General features: G+C 49.5%; 1 protein-coding gene across 1 annotated transcript in view; it reads right to left on the reverse strand.

The window, feature by feature from the left end:
• LOC307235606 (uncharacterized protein) overlaps nucleotides 1-12,301 on the reverse strand; it is a 117,016-nt gene that overhangs the window by 25,912 nt on the left and 78,803 nt on the right. Inside the window, exons 3-5 of the mRNA XM_080007745.1 lie at nucleotides 6,960-7,004; nucleotides 4,290-4,297; nucleotides 3,187-3,213 (exon numbers count right to left, since the gene is read on the reverse strand). Coding sequence (XP_079863871.1) covers nucleotides 3,187-3,213; nucleotides 4,290-4,297; nucleotides 6,960-7,004 — 80 coding nt within the window. The remainder of the gene's footprint in view (nucleotides 1-3,186; nucleotides 3,214-4,289; nucleotides 4,298-6,959; nucleotides 7,005-12,301) is intronic.

Consider the following 12,301-nt stretch of genomic DNA (forward strand, 5'->3'; position numbering starts at 1 on the left):
TGAAGGGCTTTTTATTAACTCCCTTGTTTGCAGCCCAGACCACGCCCGCCCCTGACAACCCCGCCCGTCCCCCCCCGCCCCCGCCCGCCCCCGCCCGCCCCAGCCCCATTGGCCCGCACTGTTGTTTTGGATACATGGGCAAAACGTGTGATAAGTGCAGAACTATTTAAGGACTTATTCAAAGACGTGCTTATGCTGTGACCACTGAAACCAAACCAAAGAAAACAAAACAAGCTCAAAACACGGAACCGGATAGGAAGACGGCCACAATACCAACACAAATACAGAAAGTATTTTTTTTCAACACACGCACACATACAGTAGATCCAGAATAAACAGATTTAAAGGAGACCTATTATGCAAAACTCACTTTTCCAGTGCTTGTGCACATACATGTGGGTCTCTGATTGTCACAAACTGTGAAATAAGACAACTCAGTTTGTTTTTTGTGAGACGTCTATTTCAGAAAATATGTCATGAAACAAGCCGTTCAGATTTTACAGCCCTTATCTACATCACATGGGGCCTCATTAGAATTATAACCACCCTCCACCTGAGTAACTTCACCCACGGCTGGAGAATTGCAAGCGCCGCTGGGAACTGCTCTGTTGGCTTACACACCAGCACAAATCTTTTAAAAGGAAGAGGAATTCATACCAACTGTCTGCAAGCTGCAGACGACGGAAATGTAGGTATTTCAATTTAATTCTTAATAATTTCATTTAAATAATTCTGCTGTTTCTTTCTTTCTCAAAAAAAAAAGGAATGCGGAAGATAGACTGTAGGCTACACCGCGTCATCTGCTGTGTGTTTCGCCAATCAAAACCTATTGTAGACGTATGGTGTCCCGTCAAAGAAGGTCGGACTTTTTAAATGAAGCCTTGTAGATCTAATATGATTGAATATTTAGCAACTGGATTGCTTATTTCTCACCTCAAATTTGCTCAGAAGGAGATTTTGGTGGACTGATGAGGTGAAATCAGTGAAAGTTGCGTAGTAAATACAACGGAACCCGGAAGTCAAACTCAAACCCCATTGGCTCACAGAAATAGGGGCGTCAGGGGGTCGGTGCCACCCACTGAAACAGAGTGTCCTGGAACAGGATGGTTTAGAGGCATGTTAGAACGGCTAGAATGCATCATCTGAGTGGTAAACTCAAACTCAGCAAAAAAAATTCAAAACATGTTTTGGGGACCTCAGAGACCTTTATTAACTTTTCGAAAAGGAGCATAATAAGTCCCCTCTGAAGCAAACACACACACACACGCACGCACACACACACACACACACACACACACACACACACACACATCTGCTTTGTTACATTCATTACCGCAGATAAACACACACACACACACACACACACACACACACACACACACACACACGGACGTGGAAAGGCGTAGTTCCCTGCCGTTCTGAGCACTAGATCCACCTGTGTGTAATTAGCATCAGGCATTTCCCGTCAGGAGGGCCATGCACTGCCAGGCAGACTGGCAACGCCACAGAGAGAGAGAGCCCCCCCCCCCCCCCCCCCCCTCCATGCGGAGGCGCGCTTCCATGTATTCCCAACGAGACGCCGTGGAACACAACACCAGGCAACTGCTGGTGGGTCGCCCCGGTGACCAGACAGGGAAGGGGTCACACGAACACAGGCTGGGGGTGTCAGCGGCGTCACGAAAGGGAACATGGTACGAAACATGTTGGTGCACGGTATGCAGGGTGCAGAGATACAATCCCACACACATCCCCCCCTCCCCCACCCGGGGCAAGACACCCAATGCTTTTGGAATTTGGTGTGTGCACTTGTGATCGAGGTTTGGAATGGAATGGAGAGGATAAGTGCAGGTAAGAAGTAAGGGGAACTAATGGAGTTTCTAGCAGCGCAAAAAAAAAAAAAAAAAAAAAAAAAAAGAGTCAGTTCCCCAAGTCGCCACTAGAGGTCAATAAATCTCTGGAAGATTCAGGTTCCCAAGTTGTTTTCAGTGCAAAGCCTCCTTTCCACATGATGAGCTCTGGACGAGGATCACCCACCAAAAATAATAAAATAGAAATAAATGACGATAAAAAAAACGTTAATCTATAAATTAATCTATTCAGATTAGATTACATAAAATGAGATAAGAGTAGATTAGATTGTGTGGAGTACAATTACCTTACATTACATTTACATTTACATTTAGTCATCTAGCAGACGCTTTTATCCAAAACGACTTACAAGGGAGAATAACATTCAAGCTACAAAAACACCTTTTTTTTTTCTTAAACCCTTGACAAAATAAAATAATAAATAAAATAAAATCATAGAATTCAAAAACTAGAAAGAAACACCTCCCCCCCCAACAATATAACAAATAATTGACTAATAATAATAATAAAATTATTAATATAAATATAAATATAAATATATTATAATATAAATTAAATAACAATGATGTATACATTCTGCCTATCTCATAATCCCATAACAGAAGACGCACTTCCGCACAAATGCCAAAAACGAATACCAAAAAACCCAAATTCATAGATTTCATCGAGAATATTAAGAGACCGGGATGTTGGATGTTTACGATGAAGACCGATCGGCTGCAATGGGAAGTGGCCACCAGCAGTCCACCAGCTGCTGTGATCTCACCAGCAGCTGGATGTAACCAGAGTGATGCTCCAGTTAGTCCCTACTAATCCCTGGCTCTGTGTGCAAGCGTGTTTGTTTATTTGTTTGTTGATTTGTTGATGGGTGCACGTGTGTGTGTGTGTGTGTGTGTGTGAGAGAGAAGCACACAGGGCAGGATACGCCGATGGCATTAACAGAGTAGCAAGGGAAGGGTGGAGAAGATGTCAGAAGAGGTTAAAATTAAAATAATTATATCTATTGTATTATATCTAGATCTATTAGAATAATAATAATAATATTAATCTATCTATCTATCTATCTATCTATCTATCTATCTATCTATCTATCTATCTATCTATCTATCTATCTATCTATCTATCTATCTATCTATCTATCTATCAATCTATCTATCTATCTACCTTTCTTGAGCACAATGTTTTAAAGAGTCTTTGTTGAAAAACATTAAGCTGTTGGGGAATCAATAAAATTATAACATAATATAATTTTGTAAACGCAGTATTTCAAAGAAAGAACCAGATAGGAATAAAGTGAATAATTGAAATCCAATTTACCGGGTATCCGTCCCGTCCCGACTTGCCCTGGTGAGGTTAGAGCAAAGCAACACGCAGCATCAGACAAATTAGAGCACGGAAAACCCCACTCCACACAGCGTGCACACGCCCACACACACACACACACACACACACACACACACACACACACACAAGTTGATACACTCCAGTTTGAAATGAACAGCCATAAAACACTTTTGGCTTGAAACATGCTTGTTTTTGTGTGTGTACGGTTCATATTCCGGGAGCAAGTGTGTAACAGTGTCCAGTGTGTGTGTGTGTGTGTGTGTGTGTGTGTGCGAGTGGTTTGTATGTGTGGCTGTGTCAATAGAGTTATGGCCCTACAGAGGAGAATTACTCAGCAGTTAATGTTTCCGAAGCAAATCACACACACACACACACACACACACACACACACACACACACACACACACACACACACACACACACACACACACACACACACACACACACACCATTTAAATGGACCTTTCCTGAGGAGGGCCATTTATTGGCAAGCTGTGTGTCTGTCTGAATGTGTAATAATGTGTGCGTGTGTGTGTGTGTGTGTGTGTGTGTGTTTGTGTGTGTGTGTGTGTGTGTATGTGTATGTGTGTGTAATTGTTTGAGATAAAATTAGTGTGTTTGAATTTGTGTGTGTGTGTGTGCGTGTGTGAGTGTGTGTGTGTGTGTGTGTGTGTGTGTGTGTGTGTGTGTGTGTGTGTGTGTGTGTGTGTGTGTGTGTGTGTGTGTGTGTGTCTATTAACACATGTTGACACGTCTCCAAAACTTTCCAGACTCCCAGTTTAACCAATTTAGTTAAATCTCCCTCTGGCGTTACATAATGAATTAGAAGGATTCTCGTGAATGTGCGTGTGTGTGTGTGTGTTTGTGTGTGTGTGTGTGTTTGTGTGTGTGTGTGGTTGTGTGTGTGTGTGTATGTGAGCTCCAGATAATGCAAATCGCATTCCTTTTTGTTTTTTTACCTTGTTGCACAAACAGAACATGGCTTTAAGCGGCGGCTCTGTGTGTGTGTGTGTGTGTGTATAGAGCTCACAGTTGTTTTTTACCACTACCTGGACAGGGGATCAGACTGTACTTACAGGTGGTCCTGAAAGAAAAACAGAAAAACAGAGAAAACCCAACGTTAGAAGAAAACACGTCTCTTGCAAAATCACGAATCAGAGCGCATATTAATTATGGCAGGCTCATTTTTGCACGGCAATCAACTCCTGGGAACCAAGTGCAGCGAGGGAAAAAAAAAATAAAAAGAAACATGTAATGCGGTGGGCTGGATGATGGCGGCAATTAACCGTCTAAATACGGCGCGGAACACGCTCATTAGGGCCCTCGCCAAAAGAGGCTGCGGTGGAGCCCTTATGATAAACAGATACACTCGCGGGGGTGACTCCCGGGTTACGGGTCGTGTTTCGCATTAGGATGTGAAGTCACGGAGTCAAGAGTGGGTTCCTGAGAGATACGGGTTTATTGGCGAGACGAGAAAGCCAGGAGGAGGGAAACGTCCCCCCCACTCCCGTTAGCAGGAAATAAAAGGAACCCCCCCCCAAACAAAACGAGGGCCGCTATCCGCCGATCTGATTTGAAATGTTCTGATGCCGTGTTTTGCCGTACGGGGGTTTAACCGTGAACAAAAGCTGTGGGGGTGGGGCGGGTGGTGCGGGCGCGATGGGGGGGGGTCCTTTTTTTGGCCGCTTTTGGGTTTCAGTGGTCTGGGTTTCTATTAAAACTTCTCTAAGAAAGCCTTTGCCTCTAATCCGCCTGGAGACGTGCTACAACGGATATAGAGTAACGACAGGCTGCGGGCACTTATCGACTATTGCAACCCCAGTGAAATAACCCTGGAATATATGGGTTTCTAATTGGGGGCCTTCATGTCCCACAGTCGGGTTTACGCAGCACGACGCCGAGGCAATCGAGTTTTCCGCGGCGTCTAGCCGCCGGGGGGACCAGACCCTCCCGCCTCAGACGGCTAGGTAAACAAGAACGCGCGGTCAAGCCGGCGCGCGTGTGTTGGGACGGTTTAGGCGGAGGACAAAGGGAGACGAAAAGGGCATCCTGACTGGGGGAGAAACAAATGAGCGGAGGAGAGAAAACAAGCACGGGGAAGACACTCAGTGATGGAGAAGGGGGGCAGGCTTTATTATTTTGATGTCCCCTTATCAGTCCCGCAACGGGGAAATTTGCAATTTCTCTGCATTGACCCATCCTAGTAACTGACGTATCTAGGAGCCGTGGGCTGCCGGGGAGCTGTTAGGGGGTCAGGCGTCTTGCTCAAGGACACATCAGCACGCTTCTGTTTACGAGACGACCCGCTCTACCTCCTGAGCTACTGCCCCCAATGAGCTGCTCACCGTTCGCTGATCCCCTGCTTATTCCCTATTACCCGGGCCCCTCTATCTGTCCCATCAATCAAATTACTATTACTTTCCCCTTTGGTTCTGTTGTTGTTTTCCCTCCGGAGGAGCGCCGAGGCTCTCCGGGTGTGACGGCTTGTCCGTGGGCCCGTCCGCCACGCGGAGCGGGACGCAACAGCCACACCGCCCCCGCACGACAGTCCGCACCATTAGGGGAGCGAAGGTAAACAAGCGGGGAGAGAGCCTAAACAGAACCAAACAGAACCAGGCCGCCGCTCGGGACTAACCCGCCCCGAGGACCGATGAACGTCTCATCTCGGCAGAAACACAAACACAAACCGCGGGCCCTCTTTTGATCCCCAAACTCCGCAGATCGCGCGAGGCGGCTGGAAAGACTTAAGACCCAAATTCGAAACATCGCGATTGAGCCGTCCTGACGATTGGGTAACTGGGTGGACTGAGAGGTCCCTCAGCTCTAATTTATGGTGACGTGACTGGGAAGACTGGGGGGGGGGACAATGAGAATGACAAAGGAAACCAATTGTGGGAGTCAAAAATAGAGATGGTTTTGTTGACCTGAGATTAGACGAAGCTCCAAGTCCCGCATCACTCCAACTCACACAAACCAAGTTAAATTCCTTAGAGTCGGTGGAAGAATTCACCACGGGGACGCAACCGGTCCTTCAGGGGGGAAAACAGTAGGTGTGTGCCTGTCATGGCGGCGAACCATAGTACTTCTCGCCAGGGCTTGACTTAGTCAGCTTTCTCGGAGCTGAGTTCTCATTCTGCTAAACCCCAACAACCATGAATCACAACCAGATCCTGAACGTTTTCCTGATTACCCACATCCTCCGGGCCAATCGCGACGCAAATATTGGCGTGTTTTTTTTCAGACCACAGGACAGTACACTCAACACTCAATAAAACGCATTCAATAGGAAAATGAGTCAAAGTGTCAGTCCTCCGCTGCGGAACGAGGATTATGAATGCGCACGGTAATGCGCAGGGTTTTGGTTCCCGAATGAATCTCTGCGGTCCGAGGTAAAAAAAAAAAAAAAAAAAAAAAAAAAAAGCCATCACAATAATTGCCTAGTAGTTATGTTGGCAAGGTAGAATCTCATTAGCCTTATATTACTGCAGCTGCTACTGCTCAGCACAAACAGCTGACATGTGGGCAAGGTTAGCGCAACCATCTGGACAAGGCTCGCGCCGCGTCCTCGCAAATGGGAAGGGACAGGGAGAAAAGCCTGGTGCGGCCCGGCACATCCCTGCTCGAGCCACGGTTCACTATCGGGTGTTCACTAGAGCGCAGAGAGCTGTTGAGAAGCCTTGGCGTTTCCAGGGGAAAGGAAAAGAGTGAAAAGAGCGAATAAACAACGTTGCGTGTGGTGGACTTACCGGGATCCCCCCGCCTCCCCATCCGGCCACGTTTTCCCGGAGGTCCTGCAAAAACACAGACACACAACATTAAACTCCTCACGTCGCGGTAGTGGCTGAAAGCACAATGGCTACGTAGCTTCGTTTGAGGGGGAGGTTATATTGGTTGGCAGACGGCGTGCGCGAGAGTGTGTGTGTGCGTTGGCATCGACTACTTGTACATTGGCACAACAGCAGCGGCAAGTCTCTGTGTGTGTGTGTGTGTGTGTGTGTGTGCGTGTAGCCGTGTGGTGAATGCATGTGTGGTGCTCCAGATGTTCAAGTTCACCACCCAACAGGCTGCGCACTTTCACGACCATCTGCCCGTCGACAGGTGTAACCAGTTAAAAACCTAAAAACCTATCGAAAAAAGAGAAACGACAAAAGAGATCCTGCGATACACCCAACCGGGACGCAGCTTAACGTCGCCGGCATGCTGGAAGACCCGGAGCTGAGATATGGCCGAGATAAATTTCCCCCTCGGCCTCTCCCGGCCGTGGTTTTTTGGAGATTCAAGCTCGGTTGGACCCCATTCCTCAATGCCTGGCCCGGTTCCAAGAGCCTTCCAAAAGGACCTTGAATCCGCGGAGAGGGCCGTTACATCTGCCGCCTCCGCTGTCGGGCCGCGGGTCCTCTCCCGCTGATGGAGAGCTGCAGTGGAGTCGTGAAAACAGCAAGAGAGCGACACAGGGGGAACCGGCTCCGGGGGCTTCCGACCAGAGACTAGACCTCGATTCAGCGACCTCCCGCTGCCACGGAGCCATGAATCACCGCTCACTAAGAGCGGTGATTTACGACGGTGTCGGTGCGGTGATTTAGGGGGAGTTCTAGCCTGTCGTAGGCTACGGTGTACCCCATCGTACACAGATGCATGGTGAGTTGGTCTGGTGGTAAAAAAAAACCAAAACCCTCCACTCTTCTGATTTCTCCCTCTTCTCGATTCTCCATTTTAAACGTCAAGCTCCTTATTCCCCCTAGTCTCGCACCCCCATCCTTTCATCCTCCCACCCCCACCCGATATGTATGGGGTTGCATAGCCCAGGAGGCACCGTTGTGGGCAGAGCGCTCCTGACGCTAACCACTTGTGGCGGCAGACATACTTTCCTTATCTGCATTATTGGGGTTATTGTAGCTGTCTAATCATTTCCTGACTCTGCCGGCCCTTTTCAAAGAGACCGGCATCCTTCCCGCCGCCACCGTCATCTTCCTGCTTTCCTCCTTCTTTCCCCTCTTGCTTTCTCTCCTGGCCCCCCTTTCACATCGGCTCATTATAGATTTTGTAAAAAAAAAAGAAGATCGCCGAGGCAGCTCACACTTTGTAGTCGGGGCGAAAGCATGCACAAGCTGCTGGCGCTCCATCCGCTCAATCCAGTCTTTCATAGTGAGGGTCTCAATCTCAATGTTCATACAAGAGAGGAGAGAAACAACCGGGAGTGAGGCCTCCGTCCTGCACCGTGTCCCGGACCCGGTTCAGGAGTGTGTCGGGGAGTGGTTGTGGCGAGGGAAAGGACGGAGGGATATCGCGGGAAAGATGGACCCTCAGGAAACCCAGGGGAGAGGGAACATTCAGCATCAATCATAGCCCCGAAACACGAGTGGGCGTACGTGAGCGATGGCGGAAGCAAATGATGGCCGTCTCGCCTTTCACAGCGTCTCCGCATGACAAATGCGGCGTTTGGGGGTGCACGTCTACGCGGCGTAGCAGGGATTCACATTATGCGATTTGGGTCACCGGAGTCCCCGCTGGCTCTGCCTTTATTTGGAAAAGATCAAAGGCCCCCGTCGGCCGGCTGGCTGCCAAGGCTGGAGGTAGGGGCGACGCGGCGAGTGAAATGGGTGTGTGTGATTGGTCCTGAGTGGCACAGTCGTAGGGGGAACAGTGTCGGGCGATGACAGGCTGATGTATTGCCGGAGTGACCGTAGGAATTAATGGGAAAAACAGCGGCAGCACAGGACATGAGCAATGTGTGTGTGTGTGTGTGTGTGTGTGTGTTGTGTGTGTGTGTGTGTGTGTGTGTGTGTGTGTGTGTGTGTGTGTGTGTGTGTGTGTGTGTGTGTGTGTGTGTGTGTGTGTGTGTGTGTGTCTTAAATTCTCCTTCTGGGTGGAAACACCCGCGTGTCAAAACAAACGCCACCAAAATCACCCCATCGCACACATGCACCCACACCCACACATGGACGACTGGCTCCGTGGTTTCAGCCTTGACTTGTGGTGTTGCTCATCGGATCCCGAGCACACGAGGTCAAAACATATCAGAGCGAGAGAGAGAGAGAGATCCTTGGGATCATGTTTTATGTGAGCAAGGGAGTGTTAATGTATGTACCAACGCATCGAGTACATGTGGTAATATCATGATCTACCCTGTCCCCCACCCCTCTGTCCTTAGAAGTCAAAGGTTATGACGGTCTAAACCCTGCAAAGGAGCATGTATCCTCTCTCGAAGAAGAAGAAGAAGAAGAAGAAATAATTGCTCAAAAAACGGAAGTTGAACATGGAGGTCGTATTTAAAATGGACGGAAAAGGGGAGAGAGTTGGGGGCGGAGGTGATGAAATGACAGAGGAGGGATGGGGTCTTTTATCCCTCAGCGTGAGAGCAGAGAGGGCGTCCTTCAACCTCGAGGGCGCTGAAACACCCCCAAAGAGAGAAAGATGGCCCTCAACGTCACATCACACGTCCTCATGGCCTTTATAGAGGTCCGCACGCACACACACACACACACACACACACACACACACACACTCAGGAAGAATGCAAGGCCACTCCGCATGGACTGTCATCAGTAAAGACATGGGTGTGCAGTGTAACGGACAAACACACACACACACACACAGACACACACACAGACACACACACACACACACACACACACACACACACACATGCACACACAGTGCACGCGGCTGCAGTTGTCTTACACAGTACGGAAATGTCACCGCGGAGGGCCGATAGTTGGACCAGTCATACTTTAAACATGCAGGCTCTGATCTACCAGGCAGACACACGTGCACAGCTCACCTAGCTCACTGACATGAGCTATCGGCTCGGCCGTTTCTCAGTCACGGTGTTCATGTGCAGCCTGTGTGACGCGTGTGTGTTTGCCCGGAGCTGTTTATCTGTCACAAACTGTTCTTTCTCTTCATCAACTCCCCTCTCTCTCCCCCTCTCTCTCCCTCTCTCTCCCTCTCCCTCTCTCCATCTCTCTACTTTTCCGCCTGCCTTGGCGTTCTTTTTATCTGATAACCGCATTTCATACTCTCGGAGCAGCCGCGGCTCCGGTGAGTGTTACCAAATGCTCCCCGAGGCGCCCCCGCGTCTTCGGTCGGGCGGCGGAGAAACAGACGCGCAGGCGCAATCCCGGCGCACCCCCTGCAGTCCGTCTGTTTCCCATAGCCGTGTGACTCGTCTTGATTTAGCTACCGTGACATTTCTCCCAAAACAAAGTGCTTCCAGGGAACAAAAGGATCGCCAGGTCCCCCCGCCCCCCGTCTCCTCGCGCTGGCCTCCGCTTTGTTTACCTCAACGACTGGGAGCAATAAGGAACCCAGTGAAAGCGACGGCACGTAACACCGCCGGTGCACCGCTCCCATCTCCACGTCCATCAGCCCGTGCAGCCGTATCCAGTTCGGTATCCCCACTACAACTCCCCCACCGCCATTTCTTGGGCTATGGGATGATTTAATTTACCTCTGCCGGAGGAGGGGGGGGGGGGGGGGGGGTTGGGGCGGGAGGAGGAAGGGTTTTGGGAAAGAGGGGAGTGAGGGTCAACTTTTTCGCTTTCACAGTATTCCCCAAAAATACCTCGGTGCAGGTCTGCGGGAAAGCCAGGGGGAGCCGTGCACAAAAGCCACACACAGCAGGGAGCCAAACACACACACACACACACACAAACAAACGAAAAAGCTCCAGAAACGTACTCCCGTAATGCGCGCGTAATGTTAAAGAGAAACCCAGACAGCGCCCGACCACAGAGACTGGTCAACTTTGGGGTGTTTTTTATTTTTATCTTTTTTTTAAGCATTTCTTTCATGCGCTGTAAACATTTAGGGAATTCAGAGTCGTCGGGTGGACAGAATCCAGTGGGGTTTGCCTGTGGTCACTTTTTAAAACGAAGAACAACGCTTCTTTTGTCTTTTAGTTTAGCATCTCCTTACTCAAAACTTCTGAAATTGGGAACTCGGCCCCTCTGACATTTTTTTCACTGAGTAATGTTTTGGCTGCGTTCAGGGATTCAGTTCATTTTCAGATAACTGAACACGTCGAGGTCTGACAACACAGAGTCAACTGAGGTCGGGCCGCGTACATTTGGAGGTACAACCGTCGCGTTGGAGAGCCCGCCCCTCTCTCCTCGCTCTGCTCGCCTTCTCATGGACGGTGACAGGCAGCTGTTAAACCTCTTGGTCCGGAAAAAAAAACAACAAAAAAAAAAACAACCTCTTCTCACTCCGCATCTATAAGTCTCTCAACTTGTTTATTTAATTTTTTTTTATTTCTCCGTCTGACTATCTCCCCTCCGAGATTGAGCACACATGCTGTGGATGTAACCATCAACAGAATGGGTCAAGAGAGAGAGAGAGAGAGAGAGAGAGAGAGGAGAAGGAGAGGAAGAGGATGTGATTCATGCGGCGGTGATTCATTCTCCAGCTGTACGGCATCTTCCTCGAACACAGCTCCTTTGGCCCTTTCGGGTTCAGTCTCGGTTCGTTGATTCATTGGTTCGCGGCCGTACTCAGAAGGGCCGGAGGGCACGCTGCTGCGCGGCTAACCGGCCTCCGACCGGACCCCCGGCCTGTGGCGGTCCGTCTGTGATCCGCCCGTGTCCCGGCAAATCCTCTGATCCATCTCGTGACGTCAAGACCGCGGAGACCGGCCGTGCCGGTCGGACCAGGCGAAGTTTGTTCCTGTGCTTTGGAGCCGCACCAAACCCCCGTGTGGTCCTGCGCTGGTCTGGTTGCAATACAGCCATTGATGGATAGGTTTTCAAAACGCCTGTCCTGCGGATAAGTCAAATATTGTAAAAACACACGGCTCGATTTTTGACGTCTTGGCCTGTGGTCTGGTGGACTATTTTGCCTCCGTGCAGGAAGGGGAAAACGTTCGGCGGGTTGCGCTCAGCAGATCTCCAGCGAAGAGGTTCTCTGAGAAACAAGACCCCTTGAAAACACCTGGCCACCAAGAAGAAGAAGAAGAAGACCACCAAGAAGACCCCCCGTTTCACTCTCCTCATCAAGCGATACGTGACTTGCGGCCGGATTCTGAGCGCCGGTCGGGAGGAGGTCTGCGTGAGCGGGCGTTGGAGAGGGCCTTTTTGCCTCCGTTCATGCG

This window comes from Zeus faber, assembly GCF_960531495.2.
Source record: "Zeus faber genome assembly, chromosome: 10".
Taxonomy (NCBI): Eukaryota; Metazoa; Chordata; class Actinopteri; order Zeiformes; family Zeidae; genus Zeus; species Zeus faber.